Source organism: Ictalurus punctatus, chromosome 3 (assembly GCF_001660625.3).
Source record: "Ictalurus punctatus breed USDA103 chromosome 3, Coco_2.0, whole genome shotgun sequence".
NCBI classification, from domain to species: Eukaryota; Metazoa; Chordata; class Actinopteri; order Siluriformes; family Ictaluridae; genus Ictalurus; species Ictalurus punctatus.
In genome coordinates, this window is record NC_030418.2 from 13,264,641 (window position 1) to 13,281,376 (window position 16,736).

The window sequence follows — 16,736 nt, forward strand, 5'->3', positions numbered from 1 at the left end:
AGGTGTACTAAAACATTTTTAAATATCAATGGGCATATACTTCAAAAAGATTTTTCTCATATGAATTAATATGGGTGCCAATAAAAAAATAAACACCTATATTTAACAAAGATATTTTTTTATAAACCCATGCTGTATTTGCAATTTTTTGATATCCATGAGAGTAAAGTATTTTTGTGATTATTTTAACAAAATATCAAAAGGTTAAACAATAAAGACAATTTTTCACAGCTTTCTTTGCTCATATTTACCAAGGGTTCCAATATTAGTAGAGGGCGCTGTATTTCAAAAAAATTTTTGAGATCTTTTTAAATCCCTTGCCGGACTCATAGGCATCCACAACATTTTTTCTGAAGGCCTTATAGAACTCTTTAGATGTTGGCATGATGACACCACACACCTCAATAACAAAGGGAACACCAGACACTAGATATGACAGGGATATAAATAAGATAGGTTCCACCTGCACTCCCTAAGCAGGTTCTTATCACTGGCACCCAATCTTGAACACCTGATTCTAATTTTATGGATTTGAAGGTGTGATAAATATAGGAGTGAACTTACTTTTTCCATCTGGCTGATCTGTTTTTTGTTCATTTAAATTGTGAAAATTACTACAAAATGTAAATTTTATGTGATTTGATAGAGTGCATCAATTTTATTAAAAGGCACCGTTTCAAATAGCATCAAATGTTTGCTTGTTCAAATATGTAAAAATAAATAAATAAATAAATAAATAAAACCAGCCATTTTCATGGGGTGTACTTATTTTGTCACATGACTATAGCTATTAGTTAACCTGTTTTCTTACAGTCTAGAAGCAGTATATAACTATAGTCTTACTTTATCAGTTAGAGCATCAATTCATGTTTCATTGGAAATTTGGTTATAATTTGTATGTGTAATTCATATTTACATAGCTACTATGAGAATTATGTATTTAGAAGGCTATTGGGTATCTAGCTAGGCTAAGAGGTCTCCTGCATAGCTTTACCTATGATTACAACTTGCTACGCATACCCTGTTTCACTGATTTGGAAACCAAGCTATTTGTTTTATCAAAGTATAGACAAATAAAATAATGGAAAACTAAAATAAAATAAAAGATTTGCTCCTATTGCTTTCTACGTGCATGCTTTACAGTGTCCATTGCATGCTGGCTTATTTTAAAACTATAAATTACAGCCAGTAGTGAAAGATAGACTTGAGTTGACCAGCAGATGGCTCTTTTACCTCAGAGAACCTGACAGTTCTGTATATATGTCATTTTCATATAGCACATCTGACAGTCAATGTGGCTTCCAAGAGCTCTGAGGATTTTACAAGCAAACATTGTCTTGCTATATAGAAAATATGCTATGATTCTTTTAATGATGAGATATCCTTTAATGCATTGTTTCTAAATTATATTTTAGTAAGGCATAGTAGTTTCAGCACAGAGAACATAGTGCCAGGTTAATAAAATCAATGTTTGTATATGAGTGGGATACTTGTGCTATTTACTCCCATTATGCTGTTTTGAAGCCTTTTTTGTGATTTTGCACAGTAGGTAAAAAATTGGAGCCAGAGTCTCCACAGTCATGCACATGCCCTGCTTCATACTGGTAGCACACACAGTGAGAGAGCTCTCACTAGCTCTATTACCTGAAATGCAACTTAAGATGGTGCAATGGTTGCCATCTCACAGTGTTTATAAATTAATTGTACAATGTACAATGCTAAATTGTAATTGTATAATTTGTGCAAGTATATGGATTTTACCATTGTCAGAAAAGAAATTTTATGAGTCATGACTAACTAAGCTACTATTTGTTAGCTAGCTGACATTGGCAAATCCACCATGTTAATAAAAATAAAGTTAGTATAGGTTAGTTAATATAGCAACTGAAAATATACAAGTAAAAAAGAAGTCAACGTTTATACTCGACAAGGAAAAGCAAAATATGCTCACCATTTTGCTCTGAGACATGCAGTAAATTACTCATCTGAATAGCTTATGTGTACGTTTAAAAAGGAGTTACCTTTTTAACTTGGCTAACCTTATTAAACTACTTTGAACAGGCCTATTAGCTGCGGCCACACAGTCAATAGAAAATTATGAAATTTACCATCACTTTATTTACTCATGTTGGTTTACCGGTTATAATATACCAGTACAATGAGTTATCTTAGCTTCAACATCAAAATAAGCATCATACTAGAAAAACTGCAAAGTACTGACATTCTGTTAGATCAGTTAACAGCAGAACAAGACATGGCATTGCTACAGAACTGTCCAGAGCCTCAAGTCCATATTGGAAAGTGCTTATACGCGTTCATGAGGCTCAACTGTCATGTCCAAAACTATCACCTCATCAGCCATGCCCTTTTAATGATTATCAAATAACTCCTATAAAACACATTTATCGTAAAGAAAAATATTGGGAGAGTTATCAAGCTCGGATGTAAAATCAACAGAACACTATACCTGAAAAGAATCTGTTGAGATGTACTTTACAATGTACATTTGGCTCGTATTCCATTCACTAATATATAATTGGGCGGGGTTTTAAAAAAATATTGCAGGCAGTCAATAAAGATAGCATCAGAAGCCACTGAATTAACAAACAGGGACAGCGATGTCAGAAGGACATTTTATGCGTGTGATTTGGTTACAAAATATAGCATTGGAAAATAGTCCTAGTGGCGGAAAAGGCTGACAAATGGGAATTATATATTTGTAAATAAGTACCTAACTCGAAATCCAGTTGATGTCCTGCAGCAGTGATGGCTCGATCACAGGTGCAGGAGGGGAAGAAGCATTTCTATCAGCCGTTTAACAAATGTCGTTAACAAATGTTAAGCTTCACAACATCCTCATTCATAACTTCATACATTTTACACTCAGTTTAAATACTAATTACCTACTTTGTTTGACCAGCAGTCAAAAAAACCAAAAAAACAAAAGTCGCTATTTGACAGATGTAAACCACTAACCCAGTGGTTTTCAAAGTGGGGGCCGCGCCCCCCTTGGGGGCCGCCAGGGGGCGCCAGGGGGACCCCAACAATTTGGTGTGAAAAATAAATTCTCACTCTCAGACAACCACACACACACAATCAGTTCCTAATGTAATGTAATGTAAAGATGTAATATGTAATTATTGATAAAAAATAAAGGGGGGGGGGGGGGTAATCATATTCAGAAGTATGTATATTTAATGTGTTTTAAAGACATCTTGCAAAAAAGGGGCCTAGGCCAAATGTTAATGCCATTTGGGGGGCCTTGCCCTGGAAAAGTTTGGGAACCCCTGCACTAACCTATCACTATTATCGTCACATTTAGCTTCCATGTAGTTATTGTTACACCTAGTGGTCAAAAATGGGAACTGCAAAAAGTGCTCATAGAAGCCTATGCTTGCTTTTCAGTGGAGGAGAAGCAGAGAGTTAATGGGGTTGTCAGATTGAGCTAGTGTAAAACACTCCACGGCCGCCGAGTTCTTGTTTTATAGATCGGATTTAAATAATTTTTCACACAAAAAAAAGCAAAAATATAGGCTACATGTTCACTGTGACTCTATGATGCACAGAGCCATTTACTGTAAGATGTATTGCAAAGAATGGGGGAGGGAAATGGGGTATACGTATTAATCGATGTACCAACTGATTCCCAGTTTTGGCCTAGTTTAAGGTCTTTTGTGTGGTTTGTCAGATATAATTGCACAGGAAATGGTGTTAAATCCTGGCAACCCTGGTTAATGATATTACCTCGAACACAGCTAAACAAAAGGTAGGTCTGACCACTCAAAGCGAGCTGCTAGACTGTATGCTGGACGACTGTATGTTGTTGACTCTCAAATGCGTTTTATGGGGTTACTCTAAAAATCCATTAGATTAGCCTATAGCATAAATTAAGTGTGATAGCCTTTCGACTTCATTTCGTTAGCGACTGTGTAGTTACTAATGTTGTCCCAACCCAACATAATGTAAGGGCTTTACCCCAATGTTAGACTGAGTAATATCTCTCATCAGCGTGTTATTGTTACACGAGTTAATTTTGACTCTGTGGAGAGCTGAAATTGAACACTGTGTAGCAATGTGGCTCGTTTTGCAACAACTACACCACGTGTAGCAAGTGGCTCGTTTCATTCTTCGCACCAACTACGCCACCCCAAGAAAACGGGGAAAACAACCCAAATAAACTTTCCAAAACAAAGACACGAGAGGGACAACGCAAGCTGTTTTATAGAACAACAAAAGACTTTCTGTCATTATGTTTTGTCAAGTGCACAAACACAACACTTTATAAATACATGATCGGCACATAAGAATTAATATGTGATCTGTGAAAAAAAAAAATACACACCTCTATACAGCTTCTATGGAAAATAAATAACATTATGTATCTTTCTGTGGATGACCCCCAAGGTTGTTTTTTGTTATAAGCGGTATAAGTTGCTTAGGTATAGGTTGCTTAGGGCCTCGGACCACCAGGGGACCACCATTTTTTTAATGGATGTGCGAAAAAGCACGCTTTAATATCGTTTGGCCAAAAAAAAAAAAAAAAAAAAAAAAAAAAAAAAAATTGACCTCCATGTGTTTGAGCTACAAGGTGGCAAAAAACAAGGATATTTGTCTTTTGTTAGCAACAATCTAGCCAACTAACTGTGATAAGTGATGTATGTTTAACTCCTGGAAACAGCATGCATGCCTGGGAAACAAAGAAGTAAAATTGGGTGGGAGGTGTATCTCTCCCCTGTCAATTAATGACACTAACCAGTCGTGGGTTTCTGTGAGCTCATGTCTATGGAAGAGTTAGCTGTTATCTAGATTATTAATATTAGGCTAACACATGTTCAATTGCTAGCTAATTACGGCTACCTATGACAACAGTAGCTTGTTGATTCATCCAAGATAATGACGTATTAAATCTGTTCATTCTTTATATAAAATAATATAATTAGTATGGGTGTAGGGCCCCTGAGTAAGTTGTCACTTAGGGTTTCCAAATGTTTAGAAATGGCCCTGATGAACCCCTCAGCAAGGATTACAACAGGATGTCCAGAAGCTGCTGACTGACAGGACATATGCTCTTTTATTCAGTCCATGCATGATTTCGCTGAGGGTTTTTTTTTGTTTGTTTGTTTTTTTTTTTTTTGCGATTGTTACAGCCAAAAATGCTTGATTTTGCTGCGGCTTTTTTCAAAATTTATGATGCAAATTGCAGTTTTTTGTGCTTTCTTGTGGAAAACTACTTTAATTGGCAAAATTACAATTGCACGAAATTTTTTTGCACGGTCTTTCACAGTGATGTTTGTTGGTGAATGAGACCGCTTAGCTGTATTCAATTTCGACACACATGAATTGAACAGGGCTGTGGCTGAATGTGTGTTGTGATGACGTCACATGATGCATGTTGGCCTAAATCAGCGAAAAAAATCTGTGGTAATTTTAAAAAAATTGCAAGCTCCTCCAAATATCAGGGGGTTTCCTTGATTTTGCATTAATTTCTGCGATTACAAAACCTGGAGGGACTGTTTATTTTATTTTGGATACAGGGTGCATTTGCACCCCCTACTGTTTGAAATGAAACTTTTCACCTACATTTTGGGTCTCTACCATTGCACTTAATTATAAAGAATTTTAAAAAATTAGTCTTTTCTGTTTTAATATCTAGGTGTGCATCTAATTAATAATAATGAATAATCTTTCTGCAAAAATTATTCATTTCTGTATGCCTTTGTTGTTCCAAATTAAAACTTTGCTCATGGTTGCACTATAACTATTAAAACCGTTTGATCTAACTAGCTATAGAGTATATTAACGCTTCTTATATACAATTAAATAACATAAAAAGCTGTGTGCTCCATTTGCAGACATTTACTTCACCATTTAATCCTTGTCCAGCCCTCACTTTTTTGCTCACATCGGGGGTCTTTGCTGGGTCAGATTTAGCCAGGACATATCTGAGAGTTTAAACCACCACAGGCATGAAATAGTTACAAAATTACAGTATATATAGTCTCTAACTTCCTTACAAACACTAATGATAACAAATGATGGCAATGAATCAGCATGATCCAAATATTTGTAGCATATTTCATGTTTTTCTTGTAAAACCTAAATAAAACAAGGTTTTCATACCGATTGATCATCTTGGATTTAACTGTTACTCTAAAAAAAATTTTATCTCTACCTTATTATATTAAAAATCCCAGCTATGAAGAGCACATAGAAAACACACAGCAACATTTTTAATTTAACATCATTCTGAAACAGAACAGAACCATGTGTGTGCATTCATGTCTACAGTAGATGAATTAGAATAATGAACATGAGTACTGGAAAAACAAACCATTCGAATGTGCATGTCTGAACAATGATGAACAACATGATGATCTTCAGTAATCTTAAATCTTAAATTCTTTGTACTTAAGTAAGTTACTTTTGTAAGAACAAAGTCTTACAGTGGTACATACTTCTGGCAATGCTTCCTGTTTTTGCCACCAACTGCAACCTACAATGGTGAAAAGCCTTTGTACACCTAATATTCCTAAAATTCTCTCTCTCTCTCTCTCTCTCTCTCTCTCTCTCTCACACACACACACACACACACACACACACACACACACACACACATACATACACACATACATACATACATACATACATACATACATACATACACAAATATTCACAAACAAACAAAACCACTCACATTTACTATATGCACTGGAAGTGGTGGCTGTCTGGGATGTTGGGATGTGCAGTTGTGGTAACGGGAGCCTCCTCCTGAATCCTTCTCACCATGACTGCAGATGCTCATGATCTTGGGATTTGTTCTCATCTCCTAGATATGGGGGGTCACAAATGCCCTACTTTCTGCCTTTGACATTAACCCACGTTTAAATTTCATATTTATCATAATCTGTCTATTTTCAAGTACTCTTTTCAACCATGTATCACTCCCGGACCAAATTGACCTGACGACATTATGTGTGTTGTGTATTCAATTTTTTTTCTTGTCAATATTCCTCATGGAAAATAAACCAAGGACACAGAATTTCAGGTGGAAAAATATTATTTGTAATAGATTTTTGTCTTTTATTAAAAATGATAAATGGGGCAATTTGACCCGATGAATGCACAATAGTTAAATGTCTTTCATTGTGCCATCTCCAACTTTACAAAACTGATTCTTCCACAATTTTGAAAAACCTTAAACATAAACTGTTAGCCTTTCATTGTTAAATTTCTTCATTTTAAATTGGTGATAGAGTGCATAATATTAGCTAGTTTGGGGTTCACGTGGCCTGTTTAAACCCTTTTGTGCTGCAAATGTTGGTACTTGTCGGTATAAAACCGCTCTACCAAAGCCAATGAGGCATGCCCGCCAGACCTTTTATATATAGGTCTATATTTTCTGTGTTTGTAGGCTATTTGTATTTAAGTTATTGTACTGCCTCCAGTTGGGTTACCTTTAAAATGTAAAACCATAATTTTCCTATCATTTTGTTTTTACAGTAAAATCTTTGTATGTGGTAGCCTATGTTGAGATGCTCTTTGAATAATCAGTGCTCCTGCAAAGTTTTCTTACATTCACCACAAGAGGGCGATCTGTGCACACAATAAGGTGAAATGTGACGCTTCAACGGCGCGGCAATCTGAATGACAAGATTTGTTGTGACCAGCGCAGCTAACGAAGTAACTGCTGCTATTACTACTACTAGGCTACAGTAATGATAATTATTATTAGTAGTATTTAGTTTTTATTTTTATTATAATCATGGTTGTTCCTGTCTTTGAGCCCAGTTCTCTGAACACGCTATGGAGTAGTAGTTCCTGCCTCCAGATAGAAAGCCTACCTTTCTCGCCGTGTTCAGAGGCCGCTTCCGCCTGACACTTCCGGGTCGCACGGAACTCTCCCTGTGCTAACAACGGAGCTTCTAACGTCGCCTGGCTTCGCGTAAAACAGGACATCTGTTTAAATGGTTTCTTGCTAATACACTCCTGTCGGATGTCGCCCGTTGTTGGCGCGTCTGAGATTATTTACAGAACGAGTCAATTTCTAAATGGTTTCATGATTGTTGAGCAGGGTCGCGGTAGGAGGCGGTGAGGAGTGTATGGGCGGCGCAGCGGGGCTCCAGCGGGAGCGGTGCTAATTGAGGAGGCCGAGCCAAGCCGAGATGCGCGAATAGAGGGGCCAGGGCACAGTTCATCCCGCCGAGCTCGGTTTTTACACAGAGTGCAGAGCAAAAATAATCTCTCTCTCTCTCTCTCTCTCTCTCTCTCTCGTACCTTACAGGCCTATAGTCTGCCTAAGATAATTGTTCTACCTTAGTGGGTTTCCACACTATTGCAAACGGTGAACGCTTTAAACCCTCGAAATGAATAATATAAAGACGAATAGGTTTAATCAGCTGTATGTACTGAGTGAACTGTGATGGCAACACTAATTTTTCAAGGCGACTTCATGCAGTTCCAAGCGCCTCATGCTGATTTTTTTTGTTTGTTTTTGTTGTTGTTGTTTTTAATTCATTGCAAATATTCGTTTTAAATGGCACAGACTCGAGAAAGTATCTGATATTCTGGGTGACAAGAAGAATGTCTTATCATCTTGTGATTGTGGTGGTCTAATCAATCTGTTCACCCTAGCCTAACCATTTACACGAACAAATGCCCCCCCCCCCCCCTTCTTCATCTCGCTCTTCTGTCATCTTCCTTTTATTCTCCTTATCCTATTTTTGCATTTTTTTTCCTTCTTCTTCCTTTATTCTTTTCTTATTTTGACTTCTTAATATATTTTAGTTTTGAAGAGCTGATATTGGAATGTTCAAGTATGAAAATTTGACATGGTATATGGCTATTGCAGATAAGTACTCGTTCAGCATTCATCACTTAAAATTAAAACGCACCGTTACATTTTTATTTGTTTATTATATCAGTTGAGTTATCAGCTACATGGTGATGATTAAGCAAAATCATCACGTGAGTGGCTGTTAAAAGCACAGGTGCTGCAAGCGCTTAAGCTGCCTGTCAGTTCGCTGTGTGCAAGAGGCGCGAGATCAATGCTCACTAGTTCAGTCCTTTTTGTGTGTGTGAGAGAGAGAGAGAGAGAGAGAGAGAGAGAGAGAGAGAGAGAGAGAGAGAGAGAGAGAGAGAAAGAAAGAAAGAAAGAAAGAAAGAAAGAAAGAAAGAAAGAAAAAAAAGAAAAGAAAGAAAGAAAGAGAAAGAGAGAGAAATAAAGAATGAATGCAATTGAGTGAACCAGCTAAAGTTTTTTTCTGATGGGAATCTGGCCAAATCGATTGTCCCGAATGAAATATTTGGAAATACTTCTAAGTTGGACACACTCAACTCAGCCTCATTGGATCCAGTTTGTGAATGGTTCCTAATAGCTCTTACAGCTGCACTGCTGATCCCGTATGCTGTATCACAAACAGGTTGTGATCGCGGAATTAGCGCACTAATAGAATTAGCCTACAGTTGTATTTTTAATCCCTCCTGCTTTAAAGCTCGGTGGAGAGTTCAAGACGGGCGCGAGTGGAGCTTTGGCGATGTCTGTCTCACGATTCGAGTGATTTTTCTGAGGAGTAATAGTTTTGTCTCATGTCTCTCGCAAGTGTCTCTCTCACTGGTTACAGGCAAGATGTCCTATAACAACAATAATAATAATTGTTATTATTATTATTATTATAAATCAAAAATCTGGCATTTTTGGCACATATTTGGCACAGTCTGACAATAATAAATTGGACTAACAATATGCATGGATCTTTTTTTAACTAATCTCAAATTAATGTCAGACTAACAACCTTAGGAGACTGAATTAAGTAGGCTAAAGGAATGAAAATGCGTTGTTAGGATTAAAACCGTACCCTGACAGCAAGGTAAACGCGTTACAACTACATCACTCAACAGCCCCTGCTAATTCTGTTCGGTTCAACCGCCCCCTCAAAAAACAAACAAACAAACAAAAAACTAATTGTTCGCTTAATATAGTCTGCTCGTTTCTATTATTATTATTATTATTATTATTATTATTATTATTATTATTATCATTATTATGCAGTTTAAAATGTGTATTTGCTAGCAGCTTCAACCTGGTTCGGAGTCGCTGTGCTATATGCGTTTCCGAATTTTAATTTAGTTTTAAACCAATTGGTGGTTGGTAGGGGGATAAAATGGCCAGATAAGTAATAAAATTGTTTGAGTAAAATTAGTTTGTTTTTCTGATAAACAGATATGACAGGACATATTTACGCTATTTTTAGGAGACTGCCAAAAATATTTTGGAGTAGCTGAACAAACTCCAAATTTGCCTGTAGGCTAGTTAATAATAAATTCAAATAGAATGGAAAATGTGACAAAAGTATTTTCAAGTTCGTTCATCTCACTCCATAAATAAATGTAACAAACTAATAATTAAATAAATGTAACAAACTTTTTATGCTATATTAATTTATTATTGTTTATTATTATACGTGTATTTATTAACCATAAGTAATTTTAGAGCGCAGAATTCTCTTTTACGTTTACCATTTATTTATTTATTTATTTATTTATTTATTTATTGCGTTTAAAGATCCATCCGACAATCTTACTTCGAAGTTTCAAAAATGTTGACCTTTTGAATGGTTAACAAATGTCTTTTGGAAGAGATAAAGAGATAGGCTACCTTTTACAGTCTCTGTTACATGCGCAATTCATTAAACACAGTCTTTACAACCTGACACCTCTAGGTGCACAAATATCTTCCTTCTGGAAGCTTGTACTAGAAAGAGGGGACTGAGGTGAGTTTTTTTTTTTTTTTTTTTTTTTTTTTTTTTTTTTTTTTTTTTTCCTCCTTGCCAGAGCTCTGACTGTCCTGCATCTTATCTCCGCGCGTTCAATCCGGGTCAGGGGGAACTGTGGCTCATTGAGAACTGCATGAATACACACGAATAGAAAAGTTGTGTTCACTTAACCGACGAATTTAGAGGGGGAAAAAACAGGGCAGTGCGATCTTTTCTTACTGCAGCCTGCAGCCCGGTTGGGCTCGTTTGTCTCTGTGCTAGTGAGGTTATGGGAACAGGAGAAATACTCTATTCTGCACGCTTTTTTGCCACACGAATTATTATTAACTATATGCCTACAGACAAATCCAGCCCTTGGGTGGGACAAAAACATGGTAGTCTATTGTTATTGCACTTGTCTCATATTCGTGTTACGGGCTTAAATGTTACCCCGAGCTCAAACAGCAGCCAGGAGTTTTTAATCAAAGTCTTCTCCGTGAGCCTTACGCATGGCTATATATAGCAGTCCCTAAAATATGAAATTACTCATGCTGACATGAGGCAAATTACTCTAATCGTTTAATGTTTCTGATGTCTGTGTGCTGAAAAAAGGCAGTCTATTGTACATCTTTCCCAATAGAAAAAATAACTACTAGACTTTCACATGTCAACTAATTACCATGAAAACTGCGGGACAAACCAAGCTAATTTTTAATGTGCGCCTTTCATAGGTTATCTTTGTTTGCGTGTAGGACGGCTAATGATATAGAAATGCTCCACAGGTCAACTGAATGAATGAATGAATGAATGGGAAAATGTTAAAACACTCTCGCCATCCGATGTTTTCTTCCCAATTGTTAATAATTTAAATATTATTATTATTATAATTATTATTATTATTATTATTATTATTATTATTATTATTATTATTGCCCAATTACTTTAATTAAATCTTATGAGGTCAAGGTATTAACGTTTTCCGAGAATGGCAAGTCGTTCTCACTCACTGATTCACTCACTCTCATGCTGGAGATTAAAACGCGTGTTTTGTTTTTTTTTGTAAATAATTCACGTGCTGCTGTAAATTCATCTCCTTTTGCATTCAGCGCAAGTGTTTGGACTAATAGCAGAGATAGCAATAGTCAGGTGTTTGTGGAAAGTAAATAAAGTGACATTTGGTTGCCTGTTCACATTTACAGCACAGCCTTAACATTTTTGTCAAACTATCCACTGACAAGAAACAATAGGTACAAATGAAAAGAATGTGCGAGTAGTGTAAACGTTGGTAAAATTGTAAGAGAAGACAGGTTATGCTGAGATGTGTAGATATTGTTTGACGTTTTGTTGCAGAGAGAAGCTTTTTGGTGTGTATATGTGTGTGTGTGTGTGTGTGTGTGTGTGTGTGTGTGTGTGTGTGTGTGTGTGTGTGTTTCCTTCTATAATGTTTTAACTGTTTTTAAGATAAGCCAACTGTATCCCCCTATCCAAATAAAACCTTTATAACAAGTTTTCTTCGTGGATGATATGAGGTGTGAATGGGCTGATAGGGTGAATTGGGCCCGGGGAACGCTTTTCTCCCCTTACTGCTTCTCGCTTTTGGATGAAAAGCCTTTTCACTGTGGCTACAATAGGAGATTGGGCCAGAGGAGGAGTCCTTCATAATTAGTCCATTTAATGGTGCGTTTACTTAATTTTTGTATTCATTAGTGACTATGGGCAAAAGGAGAGCGAGTTTTCGTATCCTAAAAGCTTCCCGGTTAGTATTTCATAGACATCCATATGAATTCTTTCGTCCAGAATGTAGATGTTAGTGGAAGACATGCAACCTATAAAGGCTTTTTCAATTAATAACAACGAACGTCTTTGAAACTTGGGAAGTGAATTATGTCACTGTGCCTGGCCCTGACAGGCAAGGAAATCAGAAACTTAATTCAGAATTATAAAATGGAATACTGTATTTTAGCTTAGAAATTTATACATTAACATAAACACGCAAGAAAGTAACATTGAATAATTAAGCGCTCGAGGTTAAACATGAAAATTTCCTTTGAACAGTCGATTATATTCCACATCTTCGTTGTTACTCTTCTTTTGCATAAGTCTCGACTGAAACCATTGTACTCAATGTATTAAAACAGAGAAACAAAACGTCTAGAGCGCTTAATAATTACGTTCTGACAAATAGTTATGAACACCAATTCAAGAAAAGTAACCAGGAATAGAAAAGACAACGGAGACGTAGAGCAATATTATATACAGCCATATTTCTACACATATATTACAAACTGGGAGAATGATCGCATTATTTAGGATATAGGCATAATTCAATATAAAATCTCGAAATAAAAATAAAAAATCTGATACAGTTCCACATTTGACCAGTACCCCACACAGGCAGTGACAGCAGTGAAAAAAAAGGTGCTTACGACTCAAATGATTGTCTGATGAAACTAAAAGAAGAAGGATTGCATCCTGGCTGCGCTGTGCATTACCACTCGAATTAAAAATAATTAAAAGAAAAAAAAATTAAAATAAAAAAGACGATGAACACCGGATTCTGGAAATCCCCTCTTCTCGATCATCCTGGCAGAAAACATCGAGTGAAAGGTTATTTCCTGCGTATAAAAAAAAAGAAAAGAAAAAAAGCTATAGATATTTCATGCAAGTGGTGGGGGTAGGGGAAAGGCGTGGGTCCCGTTGAAAGCGCTTGGGGACAAAAAGACGTGCTTTTATATTTTTGTTTTCTTTTTTCTCTCTCTCTCTCTGAATAATTATGGTCCTTTTTGTTTTCCCCGATATTTCATAATGTTTATTCAGGTCCATATTCCCTGCAAATATTTCTCTCTCTTTTATTTGCGTATCATACGTCGCATTCGGAGTCACTGGACGTTACAGAGAGGATGGACGTTGCCATGTCGGCGCGCTCCGTCACGCTCGATACGCTGGTGGTGGGACTGGCGGCTGTACACGGCGACTCAGCCGAGCTATGCGGAGTGCATTCAGATAGAGAGCGCATGCCGTTCTGTCCTATGGCTTGGTGCTGGAGCCTAGATGGGGTAAAGAGAAAGAATGAGATCTCATCTGAGTATGAAATAATGGTTCATAATTATTAACTAAAAGCCAAGTTCAATATCTGTGCATGGGTACCTATAATTCGTAGCTTGAACACCCGTTCAAACTGATTGAATTCTTTAACCAAGTTTGAAACACAGGCCTACAGCAGCTACACTTAGTTGAGCAGACTAGAAGCACACAAGTATTACCCCAGATTAGCCTGACATCGCCTAAACACACTGTTGCCTTTAACTGATCAATAACAAACCTTTAGCTTTCTTATTCTTTCATTTTGGTTAAAACAAATCCAATTTAAACTCATCTTGCTAACAAAAACAAAAATCCTATATTTGATCACTGCTTATAAATCGCATCTCGTTTATATATTCCTAACAAAATATATTTGCGTCTTGACCTAGTCATTCTACACATGAATTTAGAAATAAATGTTTAAACAGAAGCTGTCCTGTTTAACAATGTTTGTTTAGCAAATAGCTGTTACATAGCGGTAAGCAAATAGTACTGAGATTCACACAAAAGCACCAAAAACAATAAAAACATTATATATATATATATATATATATATATATATATATATATATATATATATATATATATATATAATGTTTTTGATATATAATATATAATATATAATATATATAATGTATATATATCAATATATATATCAAAACGTGAAGCAGGATTCATTTTAAATTAAGCGCAGGTCAAAATGTTACACAATATACACTTTCTTAATAATAACTGTGATTATGACTGACAATGCAAAATGTCTGATCAAAATATATTGTTTTGCCAGGTATAACTGACCTTGTTCTCTGTAAATGTGTTTACAAAATATTTTTATTTATATATATGCTGTTGAGTTACCACACAATCTAAAGCCTGAGTAAACCACTATGTCAGAAGTAAAACTATATGCATATAATTCGTTAGAGCAGACAACATGACATGAAAATGCTAATCATATTTAAGGTATTGTTGCGAAGACTATCGGCTATTAAATAAATAATCACCTTTTAATAAGATAATATTTAAGGGCTGTATTTATATATATATATATATATATATATATATATATATATATATATATATATATATATATATATACACACACACACATACACACACATACACACACATACATACACAAACATATACATATATATATATATATTAGGCTACAAACATGTTAGCCAACAAACAACTGTAAAGGGGATTCTATACTTCACATCTCAACACAGAATGTTTATACAATTATAGCTAAGTGTAAATATATGTATTTTTGTGAGAAAATATTCTTCTAATTCTTGAACAAAAATCTATACGAAACAAACCATTTACTACTCTCATTTTTGTTTGCACTAATATGTATTCATTGGTTTATTTATTTTAAAATTACAACATATTTATTTCTATTATCTGGCTGTCACTTTTTATAAAAAATTAACACAAATCCTAAATTATTGTAGCACTCTCTAGCTTTTGTATCTTTTAACACAGCGCTGAGCTTCAACTGCTAAATGTCCAGCCTGCTTGCTTACTGCAAGATGACTGCTTTATAAATAGAGGCCATTAATACCGCTTTATTTCGCAGTGAAATGAAACTGAAACTTTCACATGTTGTCACTCCAAACGTACCTAAGACATAGAAACGAAGGATACCTGTTTTTTGCTGCCGCTGCTCTGTCTCTTTGCCTCCGGTTTTTAAACCAGTTTCCGACCTGTGTAGGAGTGAGTCCAGTGGCCTGCGCCAGTTCCCGTTTCTTGCTCGGGTTGGGATACGGGTCCTGCAGGTACCACTCCCGCAACAGACTGCGCGTCCGTTCCTTGAAACAGTGCGTCTTCTGTTCGCCGTCCCAGATGGTTCTGGGCAGCGGAAACTTCTTGCGTACTCTATACTTGTCGACGGGTCCGAGCGGGCGCCCCCGCAGCTTCTCGGCCTCCTGGTAGTGAGCCTCGAGCCACATGGCCTGCAGCTTTCCGTGCGAGTCCTTGGTGAACTTGTGATTTTCCAGTATATGATAGAGGTCGCGGAAGTTACCCGTGTGGAAGGCGACAACAGCACGGGCGCGCAGGATCGACTCGTGTTTGTTAATGGCCTCGCATGCGCCCGGCGCCACCGGCAGCGACCACAGAAAGCGACCCAGTCGCTCGATGTCGCCGGTCTCCTCAAGCGTCTCACAGACGCTCGCCACCTGCTCCGCGGAGAAGTTGAGGGTCGGTAGCTGAAACATGGACAAGTCTTCAGGAGACCGGGCGCTGGGCGCGCTGCTCGCCACGAGCAAGGGCCGATCAGCGAAGTTGGGCAGGAAGAAATGGGAGGGATAGAGCTCTAAAGGAGATCTGAAAACCATGGAAATGACCTGAGAGAGAAAGAAAATTAGCAAAGAAAAAAAAGAGGAACGGACGAGTGCAAGATTGAATGATTCAATAGCTATCGCCTAATGACACCAGCCTCATAATATCTCCCCCTAAAAATCCACGCGTGAGTGTAGCATTGAAATATTTTGTTTCGCTTTTCTATTGGTCTTCTTGGTGTCGTTGTGGGGTTGTCATGGCAGCCCTGCCAATCACTGTCAAGCGTGCCAATCATTAGCCAGTACGTAGTGGCTTTCACCACTTGTGCTGCTCGCGCGGGGGGTGTGTGGGGGGGTTATCAGGAAGTCCGATCTGAACACCGCCCTCCCTCCTGAAGCAGAAGCCGAGGCTCAGCCTATTTGTTGAATGGAATGAGCAATTAGTGGGTGGAATATTATTGCGATCTTAACGAGACTCGTTAAAGCTAAAGAAGATATGTAGTAAAGAGAAGGCAGGGGTGGCGGCTGGTTGGAGGAGGGGGGTGACAGTCGTGCACATGGAATACACATTTAAATGAAGGACTTGAAACGGAGTCTACAACACGGTGCGCGA

The 16,736-nt window shown here is 37.1% G+C and overlaps 1 protein-coding gene across 1 annotated transcript; it reads right to left on the bottom strand.

Annotated features, from left to right (window-relative positions):
- Window positions 1–12,663: 12,663 nt before the first annotated feature.
- On the bottom strand, window positions 12,664–16,456 carry six3a (SIX homeobox 3a). Its single transcript, XM_017462941.3, has 2 exons — window positions 15,489–16,456; window positions 12,664–13,798 (listed from the first exon to the last, which is right to left on the bottom strand). Exons 1-2 carry the CDS (start codon window positions 16,178–16,180, stop codon window positions 13,612–13,614), a joined length of 879 nt encoding a protein of 292 aa, XP_017318430.1. The 5' UTR covers window positions 16,181–16,456; the 3' UTR covers window positions 12,664–13,611.
- Between the last annotated feature and the right edge of the window lie 280 nt (window positions 16,457–16,736).